We start from the raw sequence: 18,452 nt of genomic DNA, 5'->3' as shown, positions 1-18,452 counted from the left end.
CCCTTTTCATTTTTGACTCGTTCGCGGGCTCCCTCTAGCGGTTAGCAGTAATTTACTGATATAACGGAGTGAATAGGGAGTTTGTCGTCTCGGCCTAAACCAGCTCTGTTCACAGTCCTGTGTTTTGCAGGCTGGTTAAAGTAACGTTACCTGCAGCTACGTTAAAATAATCTATAATCTATAATCAGGATGATCCGCTCCGGACTGTTAGTTATAATTCTGTACTCAGCGCTCATTAGTGGCACCGAGCTGACCTTTGAGTTGCCAGATAACGAGAAACAATGTTTTTACGAGGATTTAGAAGAAGGAGTGAAGTTTGAAATCGACTTTCAGGTAAGATGGTTAATGCATTGTGGGCTACTTTAAGCATTTTTTTAAATATTGTTTTTATTTTTTCTCATGAAAATATGATTTTTGTGCTTTTATATTAATGATGGTTACAGTAAAAGGTAGACACATTTTAAGAACGAATTTAGTTTAAGAAAAATGTGAAAGCTCGCATCTGGGTTCAACATCCCTCGTTGTGTATAAAAAAAGTTAATATTATTTTGATATATGTATTGGATTAGTTTTCTTTTTTCAGTGTTCACTATATTGCATTATCGTTTGTTTTGTCTGCAAGAGGATCTCTCTCTCTCTCTCTCTCATACACACACATATATATATATATATATATATATATATATATATATATATATATATATATATATATATATATATATATATATATATATAAACAAAACAAACAATGCAATATAGCATAAAATGTCACAATATACTGTATAGTGCACAATACGATATGATGCACCCTTGTTTGTAGGGTGTGGAAACAAGCAGTTATACACTTTTTATATCTATCAAAGTATTTTGAAGAGTGTGGAATGGGTGAAAAACTGTCAAACAGGATCTGAAAAACTGTAATATTAGCAAACGGAAAAAAAATTAAATTTAAATAAAAGTGGTGCCTAAAATATAAAGGAAATGTGCCATCTTTAACTTCATCTTGCTTAATTGTTCACGGTAGGGGTGGGCGATATGGCCCTAAAATAATATCACAATATTTTATGGTATTTCCGCGATAACGGTACTCTTGGCGATATGACAAAACACTTTTAAAAAAACAATTTAAAAAATACACTATACACTGCAAGAAAACTTTTTTTTAGTATTACATACAATATAAATACTGCACATAATCATGATGCTAATAATGATGCACTCCAAATATCTCCATATATCCAAGATTAAAGTGAAATAAATGATACTGGACAGATATAATCTGTCTCTAGTAGATATATAATGGGAAATGGGATGGGTGATATGGCATGATATTTTAGGGTATAATATCGTTCACGATATTTAAAAAAATTGCCGATATTATCATGTACGGTAAAATATGGCACACCCCTAGTTTACGGTAACAGTAATTTTTGAAAAAGGGTTCCCAAACCTTTGAATACCACTGTAGCTGAATGCATTAGAAGAGGTGAAAACAAACATTTGAACATGTAGTGTACATTCACTGTACCAGTCAAAAGTTTGGACACACTGTCTCATTCTTAGTTTTTATAATTTTTCCCAACATAGTAAATGAATAGTGAAGTGATCCAGACTATGAAGGAACACATAAAGGAATCATGTAGTAACTTAAAAGTGTTCAACAAACCAAAATGCTCTGTGAAGTATTTAGCTGCTCTTATCTGGGGAGCTGTTTGTTAACTTGTGGTTTCTGAGGCTGGAAACTTCTCCTGCGCAACAGTAAAAACTCTTGCTCTATAGTTTCATCATAACGTTTTTAATAGTCTTTGTGACTGAATATGAGGATATTTTCAAACTTCATTTCTTAAAGGATTTTATTTTCTTTACTTAAAAGATGTATTAGCACATTACTCAAATAGAGCTATTCACTGTATACCAACTGTACCTCTTCACAACATTTTCTGCTTTGTTTAACAATTTTTCGTTTACTAAATAATTCCATAAGTTTTTTTATAGTTTGTAAGACTTTAGTATTAATCTTAGTGTTAGTCTTAGTCTTAATACTGATTTAATACTAATCTTAGTATTAATCTTCTCTCTCTCTCTCTCTCTCTCTCTCTCTCTATATATATATATATATATATATATATATATATATTAGGGCTGGGCGATATGGAAAAAATTATCTTATCACGATATAGTTTTCTATATCAGCCGATATCGATATGTATCACAATATAACTCAAATCACTTTGTTACACTTAAAGGTTTCTTTTTACTCATAATTAACACATGTATGGCCCTTAAACAAGTACAAGGGAACAAATATATAAACAAAAAAAATGCACTTGGATTTTTTATAAAATTATTTTTAATCAAAGGATTTTTCCCCTCCCTGAATGCAGGCAGCTACGTAAAGCAAAATACAAGAGTATATCACAGTGTTCATTTTGACAGGTGATCTTGATTTAGTTGTAGTCTTTTGACTAAAATGTATAATAGTTTTAGTTACATTTTAGTCTAGTTTTAGTCTAAAAAAGTTTGGTCATATAAAAAGTATGTATTGCATATGTTTTACTGTTTTTTTATTTTCTATTTGTTGTTATTTTGAGATTATTTATTGCTATTGTTTATTAAAATAATAGCCTTTAATTTTGTTGCATTTAAATTATGCTACATTTAAATATTTTAAAGCAAGGGACCTGTAATGGAGGTGGGAGGAATAAAGTCAAGTTTCTGAAATGATTCACTTCTACTGCAGTACAGATTTATACTAACATTACTGGCTTTCATGAGGAGTTCAGAGTGAGGGGTGGGGGGGTGGGGGGGTGGGGGGAGGGTGTGTGCTGAGCTGTGAGGCAATTCAGCACGCTGCCTGATCGCGTGCTGTGCCTGTTTGCAGCGCTACTTAAACGGGAAATAGAAAATAAAGTTCATCGAATCCTATCGTCCGGCTTATCATAGCTATCGCGATATATAATTTCCTTGATAACTATCGATATCGTTTTATCGCCCAGCACTAAATATATAGAGAGAGAGAGAGAGAGAGAGAGAGAGAGAGAGAGAGAGAGCAATGTTTATGTATTATTGTTTATGAGATGAGTGCACATTAATGCCACCACATAACCCTTTTTTTTAACAGAGGGGGAAAGTACTATTTCTTATTTATTTTTAAATGGTTTACTTTCATCATGTCTTCATAAAAAACATAAGTTTATAGTACATTCAGTTGAATGTTAGTAGAATGTCAATTCAGCATCAATAAGGCCATTGAATGAACCATCTAAGTGAAGTGTTACCCTTTCCTAGTTCAGTCTATATCAGGAAGGATATTCTGCATGATCGTTTCCTATTGAGATCTGATGTGTTTTAAAGTGTTCCTTTAATTTTTTTGTTAGCAGTGTGTAGTGTTCTTATAATAAAAAGTAACCTATCGCGGGATTAGAGTAGTGACGCACGTGAGATCACTAGCGAGACTGTAAGGATAGGGAGAGGGCCATTATGAACATGTATGTGTGCTAAGTTAGGTGTGTTTATTAAAAGCCTCAACAAACGGATACTACTCTCGTGTGTGTTATCTCTAAAACACCACAACTGGCGACGAGGATGTACCAGATGGCATAGCAGGACTGAATTAAACGCTCTCTCAGCTGTTGACGGACCCGGAGCGGAAAGAAAAGAGAATCTAAGAACGTCGGAGCTACAATTCCGGATTTTCACTGGAAATTCGACAACACTCTCTCAGGGAAGTAAAATAAGTTTTCTGTGTGATGCCAAAACGTTTAATTATCGGAATTGAGCGTGCATGTGCCAGAATTACTGCTCACTGACCCTGTTAGAAGCCGCGTTTGAAAACGAAAGTGAAAATGGCTCATGCGGTCCCGCTCGGTGGGCTCACGGCCCCGAAACCATTAGACACTGTTGGCGAGCCTGAAACTTTACATCAACGATGGGAAATGTGGAAGAGTGAACTTGAAATATACATTGTAGCGTCAGGAGTCGTAAATGCTGCACAAAAGCGAGCAGTGTTGTTGTTGACAGGGGGAGAGGGGCTGCGTGAGATATGGAAAAATTTCACTGACGAGCAGAAAGCCCATCAACCCGCTACTGATCTGCAACCTGCACGAGATGTATATCAAGTAGCCATCCGACTTTTTGACAACACATTTGCACTAAGGGAGAACATACCTAAAGCCCGTACAAAATTCTGGGAAACAGAGCCCAATGCTGGTGAGACAATAAATAATTTTATCACTCGCCTCAAGGTACTAGTGAAAACATGCAACTTCGATGCTGAAGCTGATAATCATGTAAGAGATAAAGTACTGCTGCACATTAAAAATTCTGAGTTAAAAGGCAAATTATACAGAGAAGATAATCTCACACTGGATCGCCTTATCCAAGTAATTGGCTCATACCACCACAAGGAGGCGCTAATACTCAGGTCTCCAGCAAATACAAACCATGGCTGTATTCGGAATGGCATACTACATACTACTCGCGTACTAAATCTGCCTAAAGCCAGTATGCAGTACACAGTATGTGACCAAACTGAGGATCTGTAGTGCCCTACAGGTACCCGGATGGTGTACTACTCCGCTCCGATTCCGCAGTGTGCATGGAGAGCTATCTTCGCGGTGTACTGCATCCCAACATGCATTGCGACTGGCTTCTCCAGCTCGCTTCAGAAAAAAACAAGATGGAGGCGAGTGCGAGAGATTTTTAAATTTTATAAATAAATGTATTTTTAAATTAAGGGAATTATTTTTGGAAAGTATTGGCTCACCGCTGTCGAGCCCCCTCCGCTGCCGCGGCCGAGCGCTGTCCGCCACCGGGACTCTCCGCTGCCGCGCGTTCTCCGCGGGTGGGGACCCTCCGCTGCCGCGGCCGCGCGTTCTCCGCGAGTGGGGACCCTCCGCTGCCGCGACCGAGTGCTTTCCGCGGCCGGGACCCTCCGCTGCCGCGACCGAGCGCTTTCCGCGGCCGGGACAGCGGAGGGTCTCGACAGCGGTGAGCCATTACTTTCCTTGATGCAGTAAATTATTCCCTCAGTTTTAATAAATTATTCTGTTATTTTAATAAATGATTCCCTCAGTTTTAATAAATGATTCCCTCAGTTTTAATAAATTATTCTGTTATTTTAATAAATGATTCCCTCAGTTTTAATAAATTATTCTGTTACTTTAATAAAAAATTCCCTCAGTTTTAATAAATCGTTCTCTTTATTTAATAAATAATTACCTTTGTTTAATAAATCGTTCTGTTGATTTAATAAATAATTCCCTGTGTTTAAATACATATTTTTCTTTTAAATAAGGGAATTATTTGAATACAAATTAATAAAATTGTTTGATTTGTGTTGAGATTGTGTAAATATGAATGAGAGTTTGTTTAAATGTTTTCTTCTTGTTGGTACTTACATAGATGAAAATAGTAATCTACTAAAATAAATAGAAAAACATATTTAAATATAACTGGAACATACTTGGGTTGTGGGGGCTGCTGCTAATTGGTTGTTAGAATTGGGTTAGCTGCTAAACTCTAAAATAAAAGCAGCAATTGCTGTTCTGGACAGTATGCAGATCTCATTAGTTTTAATAATGAAAAGGTAGGACATTTTTCATGTTCTTTCTGTTTACAATTCAGAGCACTACAGAGCACTGACTGGTGTGTCACAGCAGGACCGTGTAGGGTACTACAATCAAAAGTGTTACAGTACCGAATACTACATACTGGGCAGTGTGTAGTATGCAGTACATACTAGTGCAGTATGCAGTACGCAGTATAGTAGTATGCCATTCCGAATACAGCCCATGTCTCTGGTAGAGCAAGGTCCAAACCAAAGCCAAAGGCACCATCACAGTCAGGGTGTTACAAGTGTGGTGCACAAGGACACATAGGTCGCGAATGCATCCAATCCAAGAACCACAAGTGCAGCCACTGTGGGAAAAGGGGTCACTTTGATGATCTCTGCTTCCACAAAGATAAATACAAGTCAAACCAAGTTGACACGCCAAGTTCACAGGGTTGTAGCAGAGCCTCAGGTCGCAGCAGGGATGATCCAAAGCAAAGCAAAGGTCGAAACAAAAAAAGCCAACGTAGGGTAGAAGAAGGAGAAAACAATGACTCGCGGAGTGATTCTGAAGATCTTTACCTATTCAGAATATCTAAAGCAGAGGACACCCTAGATCTGCGCCTGAACGGTTTCACCTTACCCATGGTGATAGACTCTGGTGCTCACCACAACACGCTGTCTGAGCATGATTTTAAAAGATTACAGAAGGCCAGGCCCGAAGTCAGTGTGCAACCTGCCTCCACAAAACTGTATTCTTATGCCAGTAAACAAGCCCTCAAGCTCCTAGGCAAATGCACACTTGAAGTTGAAGTCCCGAACAAAACCCGGCGTGCTACTGCTTCATTCTTCGTGGTGCCACAAGCACAAGCGTCACTTCTGAGCAGCAGAACCAGTAAAGAGCTAGGACTGTTGAGAGTTGGCATCAATGCGAACATCCTGAGCTGCTCTGGAGCCGACGTATGGAAAAGTCTGCGCACAAAGTACCCACAAGTCTTCACTGGGCTGGGGAAACTCAAGAGCTACCAGCTCAGACTTAAAATTGATCCAGACGTCACTCCAGTCCATCAGAACCAGCTCATTGGGTGAATCCGCTAGTCACTGTGGAGAAAAGGCCGGAAAATGACCACAAACATGGAGATGTGAGAATCTGCATTGACATGCGGAGAGCCAATGTGGCCATCATCCGTGAGCGTCATCCTGTGCCTACCATCGATGAGACAATCCAGGAAATGGCTGGAGGGAAGTACTTTTCCAAAATTGACCTCAACATGGCGTATCACCAAGTAGAGCTCCACCCCGACTCCAGAGAAATCACAACATTTGCTGCACCAGGAGGACTCTACAGGTACAAAAGGCTCTTATTCGGAGTGAACATGGCATCAGAAAAATTCCAACAGATAATCAGCCAAGTTATCAAGGACTGCCCAGGTGCATATAACATGTCTGACGACATAGTCGTAGTTGGCAGCACAGAAGCTGAACATGACGAAAGGCTGGCTACCGTGGTGCAACGGCTAGCTGAAAGAGGACTGACAGTCAATGAAAAGAAATGCCAGATCAAACTCACATCCATCAAGTACATGGGTCATGTCCTATCACAAGAAGGCCTTAAAGTATCAGACGAAAAGGTCAGAGCCATTGCACACGCTCCCCCACCAACTGACGCGTCACAAATGCGTAGCTTCCTCGGATTGGCCCAGTTCTGTGCAAAGTTCATCCTACAGTTCGCCACAATAACTGCGCCTCTCTGGGAACTCACTAAGCAAGATGCTGAGTGGAAATGGGAGAAGGAGGAACAGCGTTCGTTTGACCAGCTCAAAAATGCTTTGATCAACGCGCCCGTCATGGCATACTATTCAGTTGGAAGACCAACCAGAATCACCTGTGACGCTTCCCCCATTGGCGTAGGCGCCATCTTAGAGCAACAACAGACAGACGGAGTCTGGAAGCCAGTGTATTACGCCAGCAGGAAGCTCACACCCACTGAGACACGGTACTCTCAGTTTGAAAGAGAAGCTCTCGGAGTATTCTGGGCCTGTCAAAAATTCAGCCTGTATCTCATCGGATGTGAATTCAAAATCCTCACAGATCACAAGGCGCTTGTGAAAGTGCTGTCTCCTAACTCACTCCCTCCATCAGCCAGAGTGGAATGGTGGTTGCTGTACCTGCAACAGTTCACCTACCAAGTAGTCCACATCCCTGGCAAAACCAACAAGGCCGACCCCCTGAGTCGTCAACCCGTTGGTCATCGAGACAAAGCTGAGGAGAGAGAAACAGAGGAGTACATCTACAGCATCATCAAAGATTCCACACCTCATGCTCTAACCCCCTGTGAAATCGAGCAGGCATCAAAGGATGATCCGACTATCTCCAGACTACGCCAGGCCATACAGACAAATGACTGGACCTACTTTAAAGGCACAGCATTCCAGGCGGTCAAAGATGAACTTTGGACGGCTGGACAGATGGTCATGCAAGGAAACAGGATCGTGATTCCTGAAGCCCTGCAAGAGCACGTGGTACAGTTAGGACATGAAGGACATCAGGGGATTGTACGACCAAAGAATCGACTGCGACCTAAAGTCTGGTGGCCTGAAATTGACAAAATGGTGGGAGAGCAAATAAAGCAATGCTACCCATGTAAAGTGATAGGCCAGAACGCTCCACCAGAAGAGTTGGAGCGTACGCCATTGCCAGACCAGCCCTGGACTTACCTGGCAGTTGACCTGCTGAGCATCTGTGAAGGTAATTACATGCTGGCCGTAGTTGATTACTACTCCAGGTGGCCCGAAGTTGCCTACATGAAGGTCACCAATGCCACCAATGTGATTAATGCTCTCGAAATGATATTTCAAACTCATGGCTATCCCAAGTATCTGAGAAGCGACAATGGACAACCGTTTGCATCCAGAGAGTTCCATGATTACCTCACCGCGCATGGCATCATGCAGCTGAAAGGAGTACCATACTGGCCTCAGTAGTATGGAGAAGTGGAAAGATTTAACAGAACAATTCTGAAATCAGGGAAGATAGCCAAAATTGAAAGGAAAGATTGGAAAATTGCACTGAGAAGTTTTCTGTTCCACTACCGGACCACTCCTCATGCAGTCACAGGAGTGTCCCCAGCAAAGATGTTGATGAACAGAGATCTCTGCGACAAACTGCCAAGCTTCACCGGTATGCAGCTGTGTCAGAGGAAATTCGTGACAAGGACGCTTTGCACAAGTTGAAACGAAACATCGCTGCTAATCAGCGAAGAGGAGCCAAGGATCAGGAAATAAAACCAGGAGACACTGTTCTTTGCAAGAACCTACACAAGTCCAACAAGCTAGACCCCAACTTTGAGTCACAGCCATATGGAGTCATCAGTAAACAAGGGAATGCAGTCATCATTCAACAACCCAACAGCCCACCCATAATGAGAAATGCCGCTCATGTGAAGAAGTTTTGCAGTGATGTCAGTCTCAGCGCCCCCTCCGTTCCAAATCCAGTTACCACACCAGCTGAGTCTGTTCCAGTCACCATTCCTACGCCCACCTGTCCCCCACTTTCTATAGATCCGAAGCCCATGACAGCGGTACCGTCACCTGATGTTCCTGTGAAGTCGACTCGTGTCTGGTCTCCACCTGTATGGCAGAAGGACTTTGTGATGTCTACCTGACGTCTGACTTTGGCAGAAGAAAAAAAAAAACAGAGAAAGACTAATGGTTTTGTTGTTTAAGACGAGGGCAGGGAGAATTACTTTAGAATAGGTTTAGTTTGAAACGGATGTTTATTTTTTTTATTCTGATACAAAGGAAAGAACTTTTATGTTAACATGTTGAAATGTGATTAGTTTAGAATGCAGAGCTGATGTCATATAAGTTAAGTTCAACGTAGTATAGCTACATTGACATAGATATGATTTATTTTCTTTAATTCTACCCCCAGGAATTTCATTATTGAAAAGAGGGAAGATGTAGTGTTCTTATAATAAAAAGTAACCTATCGCGGGATTAGAGTAGTGACGCACGTGAGATCACTAGCGAGACTGTAAGGGTAGGGAGAGGGCCATTATGAACATGTATGTGTGCTAAGTTAGGTGTGTTTATTAAAAGCCTCAACAAACGGATACTACTCTCGTGTGTGTTATCTCTAAAACACCACACAGTGTATTTTGTTGCAGTAGTAGCAGCATAATTTTTTATTTCTTGAGTTTACCTGAAGTATTGTGATATTATTTTAGGGTAATATTGCCCACCCTTAGTGTGCAGTTGTTATGAATGGAAAGATGTGAGATCATGCACTATTTATGCACTGTTCTTTAAAAAATAATGTTTTGTATTGCAGGTAATCGCTGGAGGGAACTACGATGTTGACTGTTTTGTTACAGATCCATTGGGTAATACTCTGTATGAGGAACGGAAGAAGCAATATGACAGCTTTACCCATACAACAGCTCTAAAGGGGGTTTACAAAGTCTGCTTCAGCAACGAGTTCTCCACCTTCTCTCATAAAACTGTGTATTTAGACTTCAGAGCTGGAGAGGAGACGCCGTTACTGCCGGATATGAACAGAGCAACGGCGCTTACACAGGTTCGGAAATAAGAGCACCCAGAAGCCTTATTATGGAGCTAAATTAGTGCCAAAACTATTCAAATAAAGAACACATATTTTGTAAATATGATACTACTTGCAAAAAAAAACACAACACATTTTACAAATACAAAACTCGACTATCTAACACAAACCTGATAGTTGTAAATATATACGTAAACTTCATAAATACACAGCTGTTTTCTAATACATTGCTCTTAACAAACAAATATAACACGTTTTACAAATGCAAAAAGCAATAAACAACAAGTAGAACATGATTTTCAAACATTACCGTGTCATGATTCACGAACACGCACAGCCCATTTGTAAATCACGTGACTTGGCACAGTTTTAGCAGAGTCGCAAACTCGTGTTGAGATTTTCTCACAAATACACCCAACCTTGGACAAATGCATCGCCCCAGAACAGCAGGTGGTGCTGTGGGACACTTTACAAGATGTGGCTGCACAGCAAAGCAAGCTCTCCTGTCCAGCACTCCCCAGTTTATTAATTTACACTGATTAAGGTGTTTAATACATCTATAATAATCACAACTCTACCATTTTATACCTGATTTACTCACGGTTTGGTTTGTTACAAACAGCAGAGATGTAGTTATGATATAGGATGCTGTTACACCTGCTTTCATGCTGATATACTTTGTCCTATATCATAACTACATCTCTGCTGTTTGTAACAAACCAAACTGTGAGTAAATCAGGTATAAAATGGTAGAGTTGTGATAATTATAGGTGTATTAAACAATTTAATCAGTGTAAATTAATAAACTGGGGAGCGCTGGACAGGAGAGCTTGCTTTGCTGTGCAGCCACATCTTGTAAAGTGTCCCACAGCGCCACCTGCTGTTCTGGGGCGATGCATTTGTACGAGGTCTTTGTATTTTGGTATTTGTGAGAAAATCTCAACACGAGTTTGCGACGCTGCTATAAGTGTGCCAAAAGTCACGTGATTTACAAATGGGCTGTGTGTGTTCATGAATTATGACACGGTAATGTTTGAAAATCATGTTTTACTTGTTATTTATTGCTTTTTGCATTTGTAAAACGTGTTATGTTTGTTTGTTAAGAGCAATGTATTAGAAAACAGCTGTGTATTTATTTGAAGTTTACGTATATATTTACAACCATCAGGTTTTGTGTTTTTAAAACACACCGTGTGTGTTAGATAGTGGAGTTTTGTATTTGTAAAACGTGTTGTGTTTGTTTGTAAGTAGTATCATATTTACAGAATACGTTTTCTTTATTTGCGTGGTTTTGGCACTAATTTAACTCCATACCTTATTCTTATTTTAAATACTCATGTACCGTATTTTTCGGACTATAAGGCGCACTTAAAAACTTTTAATTTTCACAAAAATTGACAGTGCGTCTTATAATACGGTGCGCCTTTTGTATGGATTTTACTCGTCAGGTTGTAAGGAGCAGTAAACACACACTCCGTGCAGCGTTATAGAGAGTTTCAGTGCTATACAGAGTCCAGAGCCGTGCAGCTCCGAGGCTGAGCAGCAAAAGCATTAGCTAGATGCTAACCGCTAAGCTAGCTAGCTTATTCACTGAGATCAGTATTATCTAAATTTTACTCGTCAGGTTGTAAGGAGCAGTAAACACACACTCCGTGCAGCGTTATACAGAGTTTCAGTGCTATACAGAGTCCAGAGCCGTGCAGCTCCGAGGCTGGAGCAGCAAATAGCATTAGCTAGCTTATTTACTGTTCAGAGATCAGTATTATCTAAATTTTACCCGTCAGGTGTAAGGAGCAGTAAACACACACTCCGTGCAGAGCAGCAATAGCATTAGCTAGATGCTAACCGCTTAGCTAGCTAGCTTTTTCACTGTTCAGAGATCAGTATTTTCTAAATTTAGCACTTTTAATACTGCTGGAGCAGTATTATTAGAGTTAGATGCTAATCGCTAAGCGTTCACCGTTCAGAGGTGAGTTATCGGCCTGTAAGTCTGTGCTGCTTTGCCTGGCTAGCATTAGCTAGATGCTAAGCGCTAACTCTCTCAGAGGTGAGTTTTATCAGCCTGTAATCTGCTTGTTTACAGTGTTAAAACAAGCTACGGGGGACGAATCGCTAGCTAATATCTCACTGTCTTACCAGAACACGCAGGATTACTCAGTGTAACGCTGTCGTTTAAGTTTGGGTTAACTTTACTAGTTTAGGTGACTAGCTAGCGTGCTAGCGGATAGCTATGCTAACGCTGGTGCAGCAAGCCTTAGTGGACATCTGGAAATCTAAGCTTACTGTAAATAAACTGAAGCACGTTACTCACCCAAATAAACAGTTTTCAGGAGAGGAATCTGTGTAGATTAATATCCAGCACTCGTTTGACTTTGAAAGAGCTAGATTTATATATACTGAGACGCTCCACCGGCAAGCGACCACCCCCGGTGGGGGAAGGGAAACATGGCGCCACCCCTGTTCACTTTGATATAGGCACCCTTTCTAGTGTCACTTAACGCGCCTTATAATGCGATGCGCCCTATGTATGGAAAAATAGCAGAAAATAGGCGTTCTTTGATAGTGCGTCTTATAATACGGTGCGCCTTATAGTCCGAAAAATACGGTAAGTATAGAATTAGTTCTGTGTGTAATGTTTGTTGTTTGGATTGTTGTTTGACAGATGGAATCAGCCTGCTTGTCCATCCATGAAATTCTGAAGGTAGTGTCAGACACACAGACATGGTACCGCCTTCGAGAAGCTCAGGACCGCATTAGGGCAGAGGACCTGAACGATCGCGTGTCTTTCTGGTCTGGTGGAGAGACTCTTATTCTGTTTCTGGTCAGCCTGGGACAGGTTCTCATCCTCAAAAGCTTTTTCAGTGAGAAGAAAGCCAACGTGGCCACCAGCACATAGATCACCCACTGTTTCACAACATTACAACCACTTGACCATGTCTGTGACACTTTAATAGGAGCTGGATCAGTTCATTCATAACATTTCCAGTGATAATAGCGAGAACACATCTCCATTTAGGTATAAAGGAACAGTGATACAAGGATTTATTTTTGATGCAATAAAATATTATAATAAGTGATATATTTAATGGGTACACATGAATCCTCTGAAATTTAGCAATAGTGTCATCTATTAAACTTTATAACACTTTAGTCAATAGTCAACAATGTTATTTAAATATTTGAGCTGAATGGACCATTGTTTACTGTTTTGTTTTCATGTCCATATTTAAACACTGAAAATTATTTTTAATGCTATTATTGGTCAAACTAAGAGTTACGTTGCTTTTAGTTTTTTTTTTTTGTTATTTAATTGTTGTTTTGTTCATCTTTAGGTCATGTTGCAAAAACAACTAGTATTTTTTATGGATGATGTTGATAACCAACCAGCCACTTCAATAAAACTGCCTTCCTGTTTCATCACTGACTCTGTTTTATCAGCTCTTTTCCTCAGGACCCCACAGGATAGACCACCACAGAGCAGCTGTTATTATTTAGGTAGTGGGTCTAGGTCATTATTCTCAGCACTGCAGTGACCACCATCCTAACAGGGAAAAAGTACAAGAAGAACTACAAAGTTTCATTTTCATTTCAATTGATATATTCTATTACCATCTAAATAGAGTTAAATTACATACTGAATTTGGAGAAATGCATGAATAGGACATTTGTTATTACAGTGTATAGAATATATAGAATATTATAATATATTATAATTATGATATATTATAATATATTATAATATATTAGAATATAGAATATTTTTATAAGCAATATTTTATTAATATCTGTTCCACTAAATCTAACAATAAAGATATACCAAATTCATATAAGGCAAAATTTAAATATAGTTTTTTTTGTGGTTTGATAGTTTCTTGATGTTTTAGTGGAATTCTGCTGCTGTACTCTGTTGTGCCTGATGCTTATAAACAGAAATGGTTCTGTTTTAATCAAAACCATGGAAATGTTATATTGAAAATAAAATGCAATAGATCATATCTCTTTTTCTGTTTGGAACATTTTATATGAGCTGATTGTGTAAGTAAATGTGGGGCAGAACAATCAAATATAACTATTGAGTAAGTACCACAAGGGTTTGTCATAATGTATGTTTGTTTACAGTAAGCATTGTTGGTCAGTGAATAAGAAGACCTTTATTGAAGTATTTACAGTAAGATTTTACAACAATCTAAAAAAAACCTACACAGTTCTTATAAAAGTAATTTATTAGCGGACACCAGTCTAGTTAAGACAATAAACATAACTTATGTTTTACATATTACATAACTTTACATAACTCAATTACATAACTTTAAATGCTTAGGAACATCATAAATAATATTAATATCAAATGAATTAAATATTAGTTAAATATTGATGTAATGATAAATAATGTCTTTATTGTGTCAATTAATATAAGACAATTCATGTATTCATGTCAGCGGCACGGTGGCTTAGTGGTTAGCACGTTCGCCTCCCAGCACTGGGGTCTTGGGTTCAAGTCCCTATCTGGGTGGAGTTTCCATGTTCTCCCCGTGTCTGCGTGGGTTTACTCCGGGGACTCCGGTTTCCTCCCACAGTCCAAAAAAACATGGAGATCAGGTAAATTGGATACTCTAAATTGTCCAGAAAAATTGAATACTCTAAATTGATCTGGTGTATATGTGTAAAGTGTGTGGTATGTATGTAGGTTTGTGTGTGTGTAAAGTGTGTGTATGACTGTGTCCAGGTATGGATTGGCACTCTGTCCTGGGTAGTGCCCGATGCAGTCCTCCAGGTGGACGGTCGTTTCCGGTTGAGAGTACGCTGTGCGCTATTGGCTGCCGCTTCTCAACGGTGTGTGGATGAGTGTTAATGTGTAATATGCATATGTGTAAAACGTGTTAATTGTAAAAGCATCCTTGGGTTTCTAGAAAGGTGCTATATAAGTTCATTTCATTCATATTAAGTGCTGTCAATTAATGCACCCTTATTGTAAAGTGTTACCAGATTTATAGAATGATGAACATGTCTTTTTGAATTAGAGTATTAGGCATTATGCACAGGATAACAGTGCAGCAGATAACAGGAAAAAACACATCATGATCCCAGTCTAACTTTTAAAGCTGGAAAAGTATTGACATTCATTACTTAGGCAAAAGTTTAGATACTAGGGTTTAAAATACTTCTGTAGAAGTTAAAGTATCCACTCAAGCTTTTAATCTTCAAGTAAAAGAGTAAAAGTATTGGTTTCAAAACTACTTAAAGTATGAGAGTAAAAGTAATTTAAGGCGGAAAAAAGCCTTTAAGAACAAAAGCTTAGTCTGTGCCACAGAGTCCTGTAGTGCACCACCTAAATCAAGTTCACAAGTTAAGAATAAACACAGTTAACGTAAGTCAGCTCAACCTAATTATCTGATTGTTTTTAAAGTTGTGATAACTCAAATGACTTGAGCTTAAATAAGAAAGTGAACTTCGTATAGGCTACTTATTAACTTACCTGTACTTTTTTTTTTTTTTACCTGTAATTTGTTTTGAACTCTTTTACATCTGGACCTTCAATCCAGGATCTAGTGCTGGATTTGTAATATTTGGTAGGTGTGGTGCTAACTGGCCAATCAAATACATGAATTGTTCTTTTAAATTTCAGCAAGAACAAAAGCCAAGACTGGAATTTGAAATATTTATTTATTTATTTTTTTTTTTTTTTTACCAGAACTGGAAACACATCACAGACTTAAGACTTAAATCTAACACACACCAGGTACTAACACTCAGTGCTGTGATATTCAGCAAACATAAGTCCACTCTCTTACAGCCTTCACCACCTTACCTTATACACTAAAACTACGCATAAGGGAAGGCAGCCTGGGGGGAATAGCTGCTCATGGATGGTGAGTAAAGGTGAGGGTCACATTCAGTATGCAATCAAATGGGTGCAGGAGCGGGTTTGGTATTGGAGGGGACACATCTGCTAATATGAACCAAAGCCCACCCTATAGTGTCTTAGAACAACATTAGTGGAATTACTTTTAATAACAAATAAACAATTTTTTTCTGTACTTCTGTTTATTATTAGTAACATCCAAGTAAAAGTGACTTTACAACCTAAACATGTTACTTCACATTACATTTACCGTTGTTAAAAGAAATGATGCCTTATTTATTATACCCTAATTATACCCATGGTAGCAGCCACCATGGTTAACCATGTGTGTAGATGTTGCTAATGGTCATTAAATAATTAAATAATTAACAGAGTAAAGTGCAATGTGCAATGACATTGATTACAAAAGTGATTGATGTGACATAGAAATATGATATAAATATGCATACGTTAGAAGACAGTTCTAAAAAGAGAATGTGAAAATGTGAATACCCAATCATGAGTAAAGTGTACTTGAATGTAAGTGAGGTTGGGGAAGTGTTAATGTAAATAAATAAGTGGAACCTCTTAAAGGACCGCAGTCTCCTCAGGAAATAGAGCCGGCTCTGTCCCTTCCTGTGTGCAACCAAGTAAGCTACATTGAGAAAGAGAAAAGCAATACCCCAGGAGTCAGCGAGAGCAGGGGTTGAAGATGACTCGCAGGCAGATAACATGGTTACGGACTGTGGAACGGTGTGTGGCTGGAGCAAGGTCACATCGGTGAGAGGGCTGAGGATGCACCAAGAAAAGATGAGGTGCTTGAGCAAAAAAGTACAGCAGCCCCGCATTGAGCAATACTTTGTACACAACTGTTGAGTCAGTTGGCTGACGGTTACATACATACAATTGTGGTTACACAGGATATCAATACCTTTAATACTATGGAGGCTAACTCAAGCACAGAAGAAGCAAAGATGAAGGAGGTGATGATAGGCCAAGGTCTAGTGGAAAGCAGATCGGGAGAAAGGAATCGGTCGGGAAAACTGAAACAGGGAAACTGAAACAAGAAAGGTTTACGATGGAGGTTGAAGTCAAACCATCTATACTGGAGTTAAGAGTTTAGGTAGGTGGTATACTTCAGCACTAAATGATGAAGAGCAGGTTTTGGAGTTGAGGATTAAAAATAGGTTAATTAAAATCGTGGTTTCTGCAGTTGGTTTGTTGCCTCTGACAGTTTATGATATTCTGATTTTTGAGCTTATGAAAGGAAAAGGTTGAAGTACGCAGCCTTGGTGGCTGAGGTAAGAGAGCATGGGTGGTAAGCATATATTAGGCTGGTGGAGGTAGGTACTAGAGGTTTTGTAGCAAAGTCTGCCACAAGACTGCTGTCTGAATTCAGAATTAGAGGTTGTGTGTTGAGGACAGTAGTAAAGGAGTTGTCAGATGTAGCTGAAAGATCTAGTCAGTGGTTGTGGCTCAGAAGGGCTGAGGTTACGTGGGGAAGGGAATGAGTTGAAGGTGCTTCAACAGCAGGCTTTCTACTCTGTTCTCCACTAACCTGCTCATGGACCACAAGCCCTGTAGTAATGCTCAAATATTTTCGAATGGGAAACATGCATTCTAAGGGTAAATACACCCGGAGCATGTTCAAACCTGAGTCCTATTAACTTATTTTCAGAAAAAAGGTTCTGCTTAATTAAAATTAAAATAGTATTGTTGTTATAATAGTTCCTGGCTGAGTCTTATGCATAACTCCAGTTATTAGGTGCAGGATTTATCATCTTCCTGTATTATTGTACTATATATTACAAAAACTGATGAGTTATGTTTTATAGAGATTTTTGGCAGATGTTAATATAAACATTCGATAACCCAAACCATCCCAGTCTGTTAGTATCATAAGTTTTTACTAAAGGACCAGATATATTCCATCAGTAAATCCATTCCTCAATAAAGTTTACAAAACAGTACACCAACAATGTAATAATGTAAACAATTTACGTGTTTCTAAATTTTTCTTTTGCCTTTTATGACATGCTGAAACAAATTATTGAAAGAAATATTAGTAAATATTAGTCCTAAGGGGCCTACAGAATTAATACTAATATATCCTGAATGCAAAGTCTTGCTTTTCTTAACCTGTTCTTTCTTTTGATCAGTCCAGTCAAAATAAAATCATTTTAAATATAATGACTTTAAAGTGCTACCTGTGTTTAAAATACTGTACATATTAAAGTAAGTATCATAAAACTGCAAAATGTGTTCTTTTTTTAAATCATTTGTAAACAGTGACGTAAAATATTCCTACTTTGCGGCTTCCCAGAGCTCTCCTATTGGTTGTTGACACTGTTTCCGTCACTATGAGCCAAGTATCAAGACTTACGCTAATATTAAACACGGTTGATTTTATCTGAACGCAGGACGTGATCACAACTGACTACAATTTTCAGTCCTCACCACCTTACACTGTACCATCGAAATGATGCGACTGCAACT

At 38.9% G+C, this 18,452-nt stretch overlaps 1 protein-coding gene across 1 annotated transcript; it reads left to right on the top strand.

The window, feature by feature from the left end:
• Positions 1 to 109: 109 nt before the first annotated feature.
• On the top strand, positions 110 to 13,531 carry tmed3 (transmembrane p24 trafficking protein 3). The gene is made up of 3 exons (XM_022669989.2): positions 110 to 333; positions 9,884 to 10,129; positions 12,777 to 13,531. The coding sequence occupies exons 1-3, from the start codon at positions 190 to 192 to the stop codon at positions 13,008 to 13,010; spliced, it is 624 nt and encodes a 207-aa protein (XP_022525710.1). The 5' UTR covers positions 110 to 189; the 3' UTR covers positions 13,011 to 13,531.
• Positions 13,532 to 18,452: the final 4,921 nt, after the last annotated feature.

The sequence above is a fragment of the Astyanax mexicanus genome, chromosome 16, assembly GCF_023375975.1.
Source record: "Astyanax mexicanus isolate ESR-SI-001 chromosome 16, AstMex3_surface, whole genome shotgun sequence".
In the NCBI taxonomy this organism is placed as follows: domain Eukaryota; kingdom Metazoa; phylum Chordata; class Actinopteri; order Characiformes; family Acestrorhamphidae; genus Astyanax; species Astyanax mexicanus.
The sequence above is the reverse complement of the archived record's forward strand: the minus strand, read 5'-3'. Positions and strand labels throughout refer to the sequence as shown.